This window comes from Polistes canadensis, unplaced genomic scaffold, assembly GCF_001313835.1.
Source record: "Polistes canadensis isolate GaletaPanama2010 unplaced genomic scaffold, ASM131383v1 scaffold_80, whole genome shotgun sequence".
Lineage (NCBI taxonomy): Eukaryota > Metazoa > Arthropoda > Insecta > Hymenoptera > Vespidae > Polistes > Polistes canadensis.
This window is the reverse complement of record NW_014569627.1, coordinates 103,732-117,594: the sequence shown is the minus strand read 5'-3', so window position 1 is coordinate 117,594 and position 13,863 is coordinate 103,732. Positions and strand designations below refer to the sequence as shown.

Genomic DNA, 13,863 nt, shown 5'->3' with positions numbered 1-13,863 from the left:
CATATATATATATATATATATATATATATATATATATATATTCCCATTAATCGTCAGACATACTATCTTCCTCTAGCAGTTTTTCCTTTTCTTCTAATTTAGTTCGTGCAATTAACTGTTTAGCTGGATTAAAAACACCATTTGTCTGTACATTGCAAATATAACATCTCGTAGTCTTCTTATAGTGTTCTAAAGCACACTTTTCACAGAAATAATGTTTACATCTGTAAAAGAAATAATCATTTAGTTATCTCTCGTCATTCAATTGAAATATATAATTATAAATTTTAGAATAAGTACTTTGTAATAACTGGATCGGTAAAACTGTTTCTACAAATAAAACATTTAAATGGCAGAGATTCTTCATCACTATCAATCTCATATTTCTTGTCATCTTCATCTCCGCTGTTGTTGTATTCTCCGGTAGCTGCTTCTCTTTCTAATTGCCATCCCAGTTTATAATCCGAACGATCGTGAAGAAATTTACAACTGTCTGCGAATAATAATATAGTTTTATAGATAACTATAAACGTAACTAATCATTTAAATTAATAGCAATTCTTGCCAACCTCCAAATCCACAAAACCCAGTCTCTTTATAATCCTTGCATATGTCGGGTTGATAGTCCCATCTAACCGTTGCTCTGAGATTAGCCGGAGCACGGATTGGTCCTTTGCGAACCATACCACTGGATGCATTTCCTGCCGCAGTATCTCTTTTTTTATAATACGTTGCATAATTATTAAGACCTCTATAAATTTTATCATCTTCTTTTCCTTCAAGCTCCTAAAAAAGATATTACACCGATCTATTAACAATATGTTAACAGTTACAATGGAGTACTAAAAAGAATTATATAAAAATGACCTCATTAATCTTCTGAGCTTTCTCGAACAAAGCTTGAGCATCCTTATCCTTTTCGGTTTCTGTTTCCAGAACAGCAGTTGCCCCCTGATCGCTTGGTCCTGCTGGCATAGGCGTCCTGTTGCTTTTATAAGAAACAGTTACACTATCATCCTCGCTACTATCATCATTGGTAGATTTCTGATGATACCGCTTTGTGTTTGTCTGTAAATTACTACGATTATACTAATTTCCTAATCCTTATTATAATATGAACTTAATAAAAAACTAATCTTTAAAAGTCTTTAAGGCATGACGTTAATACTTCCTGATATTATATTGAGATTAATAACTTAAATACATCCTTTTAATATTTACTTACACTTTGTCTCATCGGATTACGTTCATCGAACTTTTTCTCTTTTTTGACAATCGTAGTTTCATCTTCGCTACTTTCTATAAGATAAAATATTGAAATTAAAATAAGGAAAACGCACATAACCTATAAAATAGTTAATCGAATTTACGTAATAAAATTAAAAGATTCTTAAAACAATTTGAAAGTGACGTTTAATCTTTTAAATATTTTCTTACCATCTTCTTCGTCTCCTTTACGCTTTCTTGACACTTTACCTCGTACTTTTCTTTTTTTAAATAAAAAAGTACAATTCTTTTTGTCTACCTCTTGCTGCACGTCTTCCATATTTGTTTTGTAAACAACTGTGGTCGTGCGTCTTTCTAATCAGACGCTACTTATATATATATATTAATTAGTTGATATTTCACAGAGAACTCAGGGTATGTATTTCCGATATTCTATAAAATAATTATGATAGTATTACTCTTAATTAAAGGTATTTATTATCATTCATTAATTAAGTATCTTTCAATTCATTCCATATATGCGGTATTCTTATTAGGTTATATTATGTTTCTATATACATGCAGGTAGGAATGGTAACAGTAGTTTAAGAATAAAGCGGCATGAATAAACGGTAAAGATTCATGAGGAAAAGAAAGAACATGAGATAAAGAGCTGACAGTCATTGGGGAAAAAGAGTATGTGTATAAAAGTACGTTGTAAGATGAAGAAGATCGTTTTAGTTAAAAATTTGTATTTACAAGATGTATAAGATGAAGGATAACGTTTTAGTTCAAATGTCTTTATTTACAAGATGTGTAAGGTGAAGGATAACGTTTGATTTAAGATATGTTCGTTGACAAGAGTAAAAAGAGTAATAGAGAGTAATATAACGAGCGTATATCGGGTCGGTCAGAAAGCGAAGTTGAATTTAAATCGAATCACTTCGAGACAACGTAAGTTGTCTAATGATCGTGAAAAATTTTTGTAGCGTTTATTTCTATATTTTCTGTTTTATTAAATATTTTTACAGTAGAATTAACCTCGGGGGGCGGGGGTGTAGGTTCACTACACACCTTTACACCGAACCAAATCCTACATACATATATTATTTCATAATGGCAGTTATAAGAGTGTATAATTAAATATACCTTAATCTTTATTTAATATTATTGTAGATTCCCTTAAAATCATGAGTAATAAGAAGAACATGGCAATTGATTTCCAAGATAATATGATATTGTTAACAAGAAAATATTTGAAACGCAAAATAATGTGTCCTGAAACAAAATTTCGACATCACATGAAAGAACGTTTACATATATTGGATTTATTGAAACGAACTGTAGAAATGGGTGAAAGTAATTCTGCGCTACTGATCGGTCCAAGAGGCAGTGGAAAAACTACAGTATGTATTTTAATGTTTCCTCATATATTTATGCAAGCGATTGCCAATCCTATAGATTTCTTTTATAGATATCTATGCATTTTTTAGCTCATCAACAGCGTATTAGTAGAATTGTCCACTTTGAAGTTTTTTAAAGACAATGCTCTAATAGTAAATCTGCATGGTTTAGTACATACCGATGATCGTATAGCATTGAAAGATGCTACGCGTCAAATGCAATTAGAAAATGTAGTAAATGATAAAGTATTTGGCACATTTGCAGAAAATTTAAGTTTTCTATTAGAATCCTTAAAATCTGGTGACAAGAAACACACTAAGCCGGTTATTTTCATACTAGATGAGTTTGACTTGTTCTGCGAGCATCATAATCAGACTCTGTTGTATAATCTTTTTGATGTTGCTCAGTCTGTCCAAGTGAGTATAAATGAAATAATGTATGCATATGTTCTTGGTATAAAAATCTTTTCTTAAATATTTACAAATAATTGTGTTTTAGGCTCCTATCTGCGTATTAGGCATAACATGTAGATTGGATGTTATGGAACTTTTAGAGAAAAGAGTAAAATCAAGATTTTCGCATAGGCAAATATTTATTTTTCCTGGTGACACTTCCTCTGCTGAACAACCAACGTCTGCTTTTGATAATCGTTTAGAACTTTTTCAACATCTTCTTAGTTTACCTGATGATGAAAATGTAAATAAAATAGAGCAACAATATGATGACTGTACAATAGATCCACACTTTGGTTCGATGTGGAATGAATATATTAAAAGTTTAATTAGTAATGTTACAATGGTAAACTTGTTGAAAAGAATGTATCAGATTGATATTAGCGAGAGAAGTTTCAGAAATTTCTTAGCAGTCGCTGTTTCAACATTATCAGAAAAGCATCAAAAATTAGAAGTAAACGATTTTGTAGAAGCAAGTAAAATGTTTTCTCAAGATGATAAAATATTAATGCTTGAAGGTTTATCTGTATTAGAAATGTGTTTAGTAAGTAGCAATGTTACAAGTATTATAGATTAGATAAATTAGAATATATGATTTTAAAATACAATCATTACAGATCATAGCTATGAAACACGAAACAGAAGTATATGATGGTGAACCATTAACTTTTGAAAGTGTCTATAATCGATATGTTAAATTTACAAATCAAAATTCTTTCATTCATTCTGTTCAAAGACCAGTCATCATGAAAGCCTTTGAACATATTAAGGTAAGCTATTCTATTAAAGACAATTATTATAACGATTACATTGCAATATAAACTTGCATACATTTTTTAGAATTTAGAATTTATAATACCTATAAGTAATGCAAATACAAGAATCGATAAAGAATATCAAAGGTATAAATTTTCTTTGACATCTCAACAAGTAATGGATGCTGTGAAAAATTATCCAGGACTTCCTACAGAAGTCTCCCAATGGGCATTAAGCAGTCTATAATGAAAATATGACTTTGTACAAAATATTGCATACGCTAAGACTTTCAGATCTGTAATTTCATTGTATTTTAATGTACTTTACATATTGTTTCCTTTAGTAAATTTTCGCATCGTGTAAAAATAATTTCTTTAGAAAGGAGATTAAGATGGTATGTATGATATATTAATGTATCATTCGTATTAACAACATTATAACAATGTATATTCTTGTTTTATATTTCATAATGACTTTAAATAACCAATATGATACTTCAACTCGTTTCTTTTATAGAAATCAATTTTTTCATAATACATATCAAATATTATCATATCTAACAATTGTAAATATACTGTACGTTTATCTTTTTGTCTAACAATAAGAATTCTATTAAAGTCTTATGAAATATAGGCTCGTCAGTTTCCAATCAATTCCTGCCACAAAATTCAATATAAAAACGTCCATTATAAACGTCAGTAATAATTGAATTATATTTAAACTAACAAATTTGGAAACAGGAAAAATATTTTGATTGAAATATATATGAAATGTGACAAAAATAATCAAGTGAAATCACATATAGACTAAATATTATGTGAACTTTGTTCTTCCTATTTATTATTAATACGTGTAATTCATAATTATATTATAGGAAAGAGTGTGAACAAATTTGAATATTTATTAAAGAATGTGTGCTGGTTGTATACGTTACCTTGAAGCATGTATGAATAGACATTTAAAAAAATGTTTATACATTTTTAATAAATTTATATTCACACGAGAAAGATCTATTTTTAACTAGTTTTTAATTGATCCACGCCAAGTGTGATGGTATATTTCTTATAGGTGCCATAGAATTCGTCACTGCATGTATTGGAGAATTCAAAGATTTTTTTTTGATACCTAAACTGTTAATGCTTATCAAATTTCCTTTACGTTGTTTTTTTGTAATGTATGAATTATGACCTATTATAAATATAATAACATATAAGAGTATTCTACGTAATATATTAAATATGTTCACAATTAGTTATATTTGTACTTTTTATTTACCTGGATTTATTCCAACAGGATTCACTTTACTTAAAGTATCAACTAACTTAGAAGAATCAAAAGCAGACATTGCTCTACTCACTCCGATCTAAAAATGTATACATATAATATAAAACATTAATAGTTTCAAATATTAATTATTGACTTTGTAAAGATGCACCTGCATGTGTCGTATTCTATGTTCTACTAGATCTGCACCGAGTAATTCTTCATCTTCTTTCATTCTTATCGGTAAGATTTTATCAATTAACTGAAACATATATATAACTTATTTAAGTCAAAACTACATAAAAAAGAAATAGCTTTATATCTTACCCACAGCAATATTATGGAAGTAATAAAACTCCAACTGGACAAACATAATACAGATAAACTTTGCACACCTAACAAGTACCAACCTCCGCCTAAATAAGAGAGTGTCTATTCACTTATCTTTTTTTTCTTTTTTTATACATACTTATACATATTTCATAAAAAGTATCTCTACTGTACAAACCCTTGAATAAACCACTTCTGCCACTGGTAGTGCCTAGAGGATACGGATTATCGGCGAACAAGCCAATAGCTATAACACCCCATACACCACTTGCTCCTAATATAAATGTTCTTATAATAATATAAAATAGTATAATTTTCTATGGATGATTGATGGAATTATTGTTATTAACATAAATATACCATGTGTAGCGGATGCTCCAACAGGATCGTCAATGTGTATTCTATCTAAAATCGGCATCATAAAACAAGTAATAAATCCACCTATCATCCCTATTATTATTGCTTCCCAAGCGCAATATAAAAAACATCCACCTATTAAGAAGGTACAAAAGTTAAGATTTTCTTGTTTCAAGTTTAACACTCTTATATTGTCATCTTTAACCTGTAACAGCAACCAATGCTCCGAGAATTCCGTTTATTTGACTCAAGATATCAATCCCATTCGGATTAGTCAAACTAAATCCAAGGCCAACTAAACCACCACCCATACTAGCCATCATCGTAGAAACAGCTGCTCTTGCAGCATATTGCCAGCGTTGACCACTTACACCATATGTACTGCCACTGTTAAATGCTAACCATCCCCACCTATTATAATATATGTCATTTATATCGTATTATATAAAGTTAGTCGAAATTTACAAAGATAGATTAATGCTTGCTATTACCATAATACAAAGAGCCCCATTATAGCATTTACAGGACAGCCCAGAGGTAAAGGTTCTATTCCGAAATCATATCTACCTAATCTTGGTCCAAGCATGATAGCACATGCAAGAGCTGTATTTATATAATACTTAAACATTTATTAATAATCTCTCTTAAATTTGTTCAATTACATAATACACTTTACCTGAAACTCCACCCACAAGATGTACTGGCCCTGATCCAGCTATATCAACCACACCCAAGGATTTTAAAAATCCATGATCACCCCATACCCATCCTGCTGGTATACAATATACAATTGTATTTAAAAATGAGAAAAGGCAATAAGCTTTAAAATTACATCTGAAAATAAATATTACATAATTATGTTGGTATCATCATTTATATTAAATACCGAAAGTACCTTTCAGCCATTGCCCCACTAACAATAGTTGTAGATGTGGTAGCAAAGCTTAATTGAAATAAGAACGCAGCACATATTGGACCCATAAGTTCGCTACCTACGGGTGGATCAATTAAAAAACCTCCGCTTCCAGCAAAAGGATTAGTGGGTTTATTCAAGCCAAAGCTTATACCAAATCCAAATAGCCAATAAGTTAGTCCACCAAGAACTATGTCTACCACATTTTTCATCATTATATTAACTTCATTTTTTAAAGAAACGCATCCTGATTCTAACATACCAAAGCCTAAATGAATTTTTTTTGTTTTTTTGTAAAAATCACAGATATTTTTATTTTATATTAGCTGTTTACTATAACTTCAAAATATAATAATGATTTACCTGTTTGCATAGTGAAAATAATAAAAGAACTGGTAACTATCCAATTACTATCTTCTTGAGTAAGATTGTATATCGAACTTACATATTCATAAATGGTAGTAGTGTTAGTAATATTGCGTTCATAACTATCTATCTCCATGTTCTGCAAAGGATTCTTTCAATGCTGAAAGAAAGACTTCTTTTCACTTCCGAAGAAATAACTAAGTAGAACTCTTTCAGGAAAAACAAGTTAAAAATTCAAAAGGTTTGGACAAACAGGTTAAATATTAATAGGACGTCTCTAAGTATGGTTGCATGTTAAAGCTAGAATGGAAGCAGGAAATGAGATAGATGCATTGAAAGAGCATGGTCATGAAACTTATTGAGTTTTCAAATTGATCCTTTTTAATCTTTTTTTATTGGCCCACATCCAGCCGTTACATTAAATTTTCCACCTTACCATACAAGTAGCAATTTCTTTTCCTTCTTTATTAACTGAAATAACAACAAATTATGTCAATATAATAATACTAGCCTAAATACAAGAAAATGATGATATCATATAGACTGTGTAAATATACGATTTTTTCTTTTCATTTAAGAATATTTTTAAAATACATTATTAGACAATGTCTATGTAGTTAAATTTCGTTTATACATGATTATTAATTTGCACTAAAAACATCAGTAATTATAAAAACAAAATTAATATCACACAATACATATGTATATATATAGAATATTTCCTTTCCATGAATATGATTATTTAGTAATTTCTTTAATATCGTTCGACAAAATAAATGAGCAATCAAGTGTGATCAGCGCTGATATTATTGTGGTGTGATTATTGAATATTTCTTGTAATCAATGTGTGTCAATGATAAATATATAAATTAAAAAAAAGCGTAATTAAAGTAAAGTGTTTTTGTCTTCATACGAGAATCGCATAAAATTTGTAGAGAAAGCAAGACCAAAGAGTGCAGCGCTAACATCTTTTTAAACATCATCAGATTACTGAGGGCTTTTAATTTGATTACACTTTCAAAAGCGTCTATGAAGACTACATCGTAGATGATAGATTCTTTGCTGTTTCTTTTTTTTTCTTTTTAATTTTTTTTTTTTTAGTTCTCAGCATTAACCAAGATTCCAATTATTTTTAATGTCCATAGACATTTTCATCGCTGTAAGCTATGTACAGGAAGAAGTCCTCCTCGTGATGTTCCTAATAAAGAATTCAAAAACTTGTATTAAACTTATTTTTACCATATGTGTAGTTACTTGGATAAGAAATAAATTAAATCTATAAACAAAACGCTGCCTTAATATTATCCAAATTTGTAAAGATTATTTTATTACCGCATAAAGAGATCCCATGGTAGCACTTGTAGGAGGAATGATATTGTTAACAAAGAAGAACAAGGCATCTTCTGGACGAAGATGAATCCTCTTGCGGATTAAAAAGTAAAATTGTCCAACAGTCAGATCAGATGGTACAAGATATTTTTGTTTATCCAGATCACTAATTTTGGCTTTGGGTGCCTTTTCAACGATCACCTGTCATCACATTTATCGTGTCAATTCTTAGTCAACAAAATTCAAGGTTGTATCATTATCTTATTGTTTCTAACTCATTTCTATCATTGGCAAGTTGCCTGAATTCGAAATGATTCAACAATTGCATTTTAAGCATATCAAGAATATAATTAACAACTCTTTTATTAAATATTTTTCCAAGTATTTCCAATGAAAAAAATGAAAAAAGAAAAAGAAGAAATAATTAATTAAATCAAGAAGAAAAACAAATATTTTAATTTTAGCCTATCGCAAATGAACAATAAGTGTAACCGTAGGATCGATAAACTTGAATAATCGTAGGTCGTCTGGACGGTAAACGATACTTCATTTTACCGTCTCGATATCGATTCATGAGGAATTGAAAAAAGAAAGAAATTCTTTCTTGGTATAAAAAAAAAATGTTTATACACGGCGCAATAGAATGACCTTGACGAAAGAAAAGAAATCGTAGAGATATTAAATATCGGACGCAGTATTTAAGCGTTTAATTTTGAAAGAATAAAAATGGGGAAAGAGAAAGAAAGAGAGAGAGAGAGAGAAAGAGAGAGAGAGAGAGAGAGAGAGGGAGAGAGAAAGAGAGAGAAAAAAGAAGTAAAGAACAATGTAATGAAAGAAAAGAAGTGAAGAAATGTATCGCTTAGACTCGTTTATCTTATCAAAAATGTTTGACAAGTTCTTTTCTTTTCACTGCTTTCTCTGTGTCCTGCTGTCTGTTTGTTTGTCTCTCTGCCTTTCTCTTTCTCTTTCTCTCTCTCTCTCTCTCTCTCTCTCTTTCTATAGATTGGGAATGAAACGTAATATTTGGCCTCTTCTTAATACCTAAATAAATGTACTTACAGGGACCCTGTCCGGATACTTTCGTCTTATTTTTTCACCTTCTGCCTTTCTCTTCTCGAAAGGGTGGCCCTCCTTGTATTCAAACTTCATCGTTCTTCTTCTCGTGCGAACGGCACGAGACGTAAAACCTCTGACACAGCGACTTTCTTTCCCTTCCTCCTTCTTCTTTCGCTACAAATGCGCGTATGTTGTACTCTTCTTTCTCTCTAATACTTTTTGCACGTCGATGGATGAAATATCTGTTTTACTAAATTTCGAATAGGTTTAGAATAGGAGATCGCTAGAGAAAGAAAAAAATAAGGAAAGAGAACAGGAAGGAAATACGACAGCAACGACGAAACAGACAACTTTCAACAACGCTTCTGTCACAACAATTCTTGTACGCCACTTGGACTGCGCCTTAATGTCTGACTTTTGATTACCTTAATAATACTCGACGATTTAATAGGAAAATTCTACGATCTCACGATGAATCACCGTACGATCGCCTTTTCGAACGATTTGTATCTAATTGGCAGAGTCACGTTTTACGTATTACCGAATACGAATCAACGATATAAAGATCGCCTGTAAATGAACAAGCGGATAAACTAGGCTCAGACACTCATACCAACTTCACTTCTAACGAAACTATTTTTTTTAGGGGGTTTTTGTTTTGTTTTTAGATACATAGGACTTTTTTTAATGTAAATATACAATTTAGCAAAATTATTGTTATATATCTATATAGATTGTTTTTTATCTATTCTTATTTTTTAGGTGTGTGCTAAGTAAGTGTAACTACCTTTTATTAAGTCGTTCTTGTTCATGATACAGGTTATGTACTCTAGATTCAATTTTTTGTTTCATAAACTTTTGTAACAAAATAATCAATTTTAATATAAATATATTGTTAAATAATTAAAAAAATGATTGGAATTTACTATTACTTATTATTACAAATATACAATTGAAAACTGGCCTTTACTATTAATTGTAAGTCTTATTTCATCTTTCCAACGAATTAAAACTTTAATATGCCTTAGTTGGAAAATTTATAACAATTTTTCAGTTCAGGACTGAACTGAAGAAATGTGTTTTAATTAAATCACTGTGTAGTGGGATCATCACATCCTTTATGTTTCTCTTTGAAGTTAACACATACACTGTTTCAAAATAGTCATCCATCCAAATACTAAGCATAACCATAATCATTTATCTTTAGTTATTGAACAAGAATTAGTTTTTTCAATCAGACAAAGTTGTTGACTATTATTTTTAATATTAAAAAATTCTAAAATAAATAGAACGACTTCTATCCCATTTTGCTTATCCTACTATATCTTATAGTCTTTTTGAATTTCAACTAATTAATATTTATATACGTTTTATATATTGATTAAAATGCGATGAATTTTTTGCTGATTTTATTTTAATTAATATATACAGATTGATCTGCAATAGATTGTAATAAAAACTTTACTCTGCATCCTCCTCATCGTCATCTTCTTGACTGTTAATCTGGAAGTATCTTAATTCGTATGTCTCCTTATCTTGAGACACTACGCGTAACCAGTCACGCAATTTGTTCTTCTTCAAATATTTCTTCGTTAAATATTTAAGATACCTGTGTTAATAAATGTGTTAGTGTAAATTGATAAATATATATATATATATATATTAAATATTCCTTACGAATGTCTACTTTATTTGGAATGGAGATGCTTAATCTCACATAAATAATTATTAAATATACACACTATAGAATATCTCATTTATATATAGTACATACCTTTTAGAAAAATCAATGTCGCTGTTAACTGAAAGCTTCATTTTGTTACGCTCAATGGAAACATTGTTTCCAAAGTTACCTGTCTTCCCGCTTACTTTTATTCTTTCTTGGAGGTATTTTTCCTAAAAGTTTAAAATTTGTGATCGATTAATAACTTCTTTACCAGACATATAAATAAAAACTAAGCAAAACTGAACAACGAATATAGTAGGCATGAATGTATGATTAATAATATGTAAATAGAACAAATAATATCGATAGTAGGCTACTAGTAATGTATAAAAATTAAAACATATTTGTAAAATTATGATTCTCTAAAGGTATGAAAGGTTATAATTGTTGTAGTTGAAATTGAGGTTAGATACAATCTAAATGTTTGTTGACTAAATAATAGACTTATAAAAATATATACATAACAATAGATATTATAAAACTTACAAAATTAGCTACATCCATAATATTATCCTCCACAGGATGCGTGCAGTCGATCGTAAATTTGACTGACACTTTCTTCTTCTGGCCCTTACCCCGAAGGGCTTGCTTTTTGCTGTTTGAGCCTTTGGCTTTTTTGGCAACCGTCTGAAATAAAAATATCAAATAAAACAGGATTTATTAATATTAAAAAGACATACTAATTCTGAAGTAACACGTGATAAAGCCATCAAAGTGTTTTCATAGCCAAAAGTATATCGATTTTATTTCACGTCATCTTTCCAAATAATCGACGTTAATTAATGCACGACGTTAAAGTACAATTAAATCTTTTACATTGCAATTATAGTTTTATCATTAAATAGCATATGTAATCCTTATACTTATTATTTTGTTCAAGATCAAACTTACCAAAGCCATATTTCCAGTTTAAGAGAAATTAAAAAGAATCTTCCGCTTCGTTGCGACACTGTCGTTTGTATCAGGGTTGCTAACTTTTCTCCCTAGACAAAAAAACACAACAAAAAAAAGGGTTGCCAACTCTTAAGATTTGAATGTAAGCATTACTTGTAAGCGACATGTATATAAGTAAAAAAGTTTATATTAGTTAATCAACTTTTTATAATACATAAAGAAAATGCAGGTATTAAATTTGCGATATAAAAAATAAAATCTTTTTACTGTTTGATCATATCGCTCAAGATGTGGAACTTCAGCGCCAGATGCGGATAAGAAGGAACTAAAAGTGCGCTAGGAAAATTTAACTTCTTTTCTCGAATGATATCATTTATTGTTAGTGTGTGTATATTTGGACAGGTGTATACGTACTTACGTTTGTGTCTTCGCGGGAAGTTGAAGAATCGAACTGAGATGCTAGACAATAGGTATGTTGTTATCAATTTTTTTTATAAATATGTACAGTAGATCTCTGTATAATGCAAGTTCCTTAAGAAATTTCCACATTTAACCCTTTCGTTATAGCATACTTTGGCGCGGTATCGTTTAATATAAATTTGTTTATACATACATATTGTTGCATGGTATACGACACCTATATGGGTCACTAGTAATAAAAAGAATTATATATATAAATGATATAGTTTTAAATAATATAATTTAATAAACGATTTTTTGTTCAACTTGTTAAGCAATAAATAGATATTCAATTACCTATGGTAAAATTATCAATTTTTATAAATGGGTGGGTTGAAAAGTTCTAAACTTAACATAGAAATAAATTTTTATTGGCGACACTCATTTTTATTTAAAAGAAGTATAACTTGAAAAAGAAAAAGGTTTCTTTTTGCTAAGGTTCTAAACTTTTCAACTTACCCTGATATATTCACAAACATGACAGAGGATGAATGGAAAAAGTTAACTTTATCATTTGTACATTAATCTTCCTCATAACTTTATTTAAGCCTAAGGTACAATAACATCTACGTCAAAATATGGCTAGATCAACGCAGATTTATGATGCATTTAACTCAATAAATATTGCGATGATAATTCTATCAATTATACACAATAATCTGTTAACCTGCCTAAGTTTTTTGGAGTTCGTCTTACATAATTATTCTAACTATACTTACAAATCTGTTTATTTTATTGGTTTCTCTTTATTTTTTTTATTTTTATCGCCATACGCGCGTGTATGTATGTATATATATATATAGAATCGTGTGTGTGTGTGTATTTAAAACTATAATAAGATTATAATAAAAGTAGAGGGGATAATGTAATGTGTGTATGTGTGTGTGGGTGTACGAGGACGTATATGATGTTTTCTTGTGAATAGAGTGTAATAAGCAAATTTTTGAAGCCAGAATTTTCGAAAATACTAATTTAAAGTATCTTAATTTTGATATTTCCAAATCTTTCCATTTACTACGATAGGAAAAATTGATTTTCTTCGAAGAATGATCATCGCACGTGTCAGCGAAAGAAAGATTTTTCTATAAAATTTCATTTAACGATATTTTTATATATTTCATTTTGCGAAGAATACGTAAATTGGAAAGATTTTATTCTTCAATCGGTTTACTGTCGCTCATTAATTTTCGAAAATTTGGCATAAGCATAACGTGATGTCTCTCTTAGTATTTTATTATTATTATTATTATATATTATATATACTATATATAATATATATCTTACTAACCTTTTATTTTATTCTTTTTTATTCTGAAAATGTAGGAATCAAAGGATCGTCCTGGCAATACCAT

The 13,863-nt window shown here is 29.6% G+C and overlaps 5 protein-coding genes across 8 annotated transcripts; 1 reads left to right on the top strand and 4 right to left on the bottom strand.

The window, feature by feature from the left end:
• Nucleotides 1-46: 46 nt before the first annotated feature.
• LOC106786685 (RING finger protein 113A) lies at nucleotides 47-1,546 on the bottom strand. Its single transcript, XM_014748339.1, has 6 exons — nucleotides 1,438-1,546; nucleotides 1,226-1,299; nucleotides 896-1,068; nucleotides 570-715; nucleotides 301-493; nucleotides 47-224 (listed from the first exon to the last, which is right to left on the bottom strand). The coding sequence occupies exons 1-6, from the start codon at nucleotides 1,544-1,546 to the stop codon at nucleotides 47-49; spliced, it is 873 nt and encodes a 290-aa protein (XP_014603825.1).
• Nucleotides 1,547-1,561: 15 nt separating this feature from the next.
• On the top strand, nucleotides 1,562-4,173 carry LOC106786704 (origin recognition complex subunit 4). 3 transcript variants are annotated; one of them, XM_014748381.1, is made up of 7 exons: nucleotides 1,562-1,641; nucleotides 1,792-1,916; nucleotides 2,383-2,612; nucleotides 2,700-3,026; nucleotides 3,109-3,606; nucleotides 3,680-3,832; nucleotides 3,903-4,173. In XM_014748381.1, the coding sequence occupies exons 3-7, from the start codon at nucleotides 2,397-2,399 to the stop codon at nucleotides 4,062-4,064; spliced, it is 1,356 nt and encodes a 451-aa protein (XP_014603867.1). In that variant the 5' UTR covers nucleotides 1,562-1,641; nucleotides 1,792-1,916; nucleotides 2,383-2,396; the 3' UTR covers nucleotides 4,065-4,173. The 3 variants fall into 3 exon arrangements, with proteins under 3 accessions (XP_014603867.1, XP_014603865.1, XP_014603866.1); XM_014748379.1 differs by lacking the exon at nucleotides 1,792-1,916; XM_014748380.1 differs by lacking the exons at nucleotides 1,562-1,641; nucleotides 1,792-1,916 and adding an exon at nucleotides 1,925-2,160.
• Nucleotides 4,174-4,592: 419 nt separating this feature from the next.
• On the bottom strand, nucleotides 4,593-7,323 carry LOC106786702 (putative ammonium transporter 3). The gene is made up of 11 exons (XM_014748378.1): nucleotides 7,045-7,323; nucleotides 6,664-6,949; nucleotides 6,445-6,602; nucleotides 6,260-6,371; nucleotides 5,974-6,179; nucleotides 5,772-5,903; nucleotides 5,590-5,685; nucleotides 5,409-5,497; nucleotides 5,254-5,343; nucleotides 5,094-5,181; nucleotides 4,593-5,006 (listed from the first exon to the last, which is right to left on the bottom strand). The coding sequence occupies exons 1-11, from the start codon at nucleotides 7,181-7,183 to the stop codon at nucleotides 4,846-4,848; spliced, it is 1,557 nt and encodes a 518-aa protein (XP_014603864.1). The 5' UTR covers nucleotides 7,184-7,323; the 3' UTR covers nucleotides 4,593-4,845.
• A 99-nt stretch (nucleotides 7,324-7,422) lies between these two features.
• LOC106786705 (gamma-aminobutyric acid receptor-associated protein) lies at nucleotides 7,423-10,033 on the bottom strand. Of its 2 annotated transcripts, XM_014748384.1 has the most exons (4): nucleotides 9,858-10,033; nucleotides 9,436-9,682; nucleotides 8,380-8,577; nucleotides 7,423-8,245 (listed from the first exon to the last, which is right to left on the bottom strand). In XM_014748384.1, exons 2-4 carry the CDS (start codon nucleotides 9,523-9,525, stop codon nucleotides 8,180-8,182), a joined length of 354 nt encoding a protein of 117 aa, XP_014603870.1. In that variant the 5' UTR covers nucleotides 9,526-9,682; nucleotides 9,858-10,033; the 3' UTR covers nucleotides 7,423-8,179. The 2 variants fall into 2 exon arrangements, with proteins under 2 accessions (XP_014603870.1, XP_014603868.1); XM_014748382.1 differs by having other exon boundaries at nucleotides 9,436-10,033.
• A 791-nt stretch (nucleotides 10,034-10,824) lies between these two features.
• On the bottom strand, nucleotides 10,825-12,141 carry LOC106786687 (60S ribosomal protein L22-like). Its single transcript, XM_014748341.1, has 4 exons — nucleotides 12,050-12,141; nucleotides 11,645-11,785; nucleotides 11,207-11,328; nucleotides 10,825-11,041 (listed from the first exon to the last, which is right to left on the bottom strand). Exons 1-4 carry the CDS (start codon nucleotides 12,056-12,058, stop codon nucleotides 10,894-10,896), a joined length of 420 nt encoding a protein of 139 aa, XP_014603827.1. The 5' UTR covers nucleotides 12,059-12,141; the 3' UTR covers nucleotides 10,825-10,893.
• Between the last annotated feature and the right edge of the window lie 1,722 nt (nucleotides 12,142-13,863).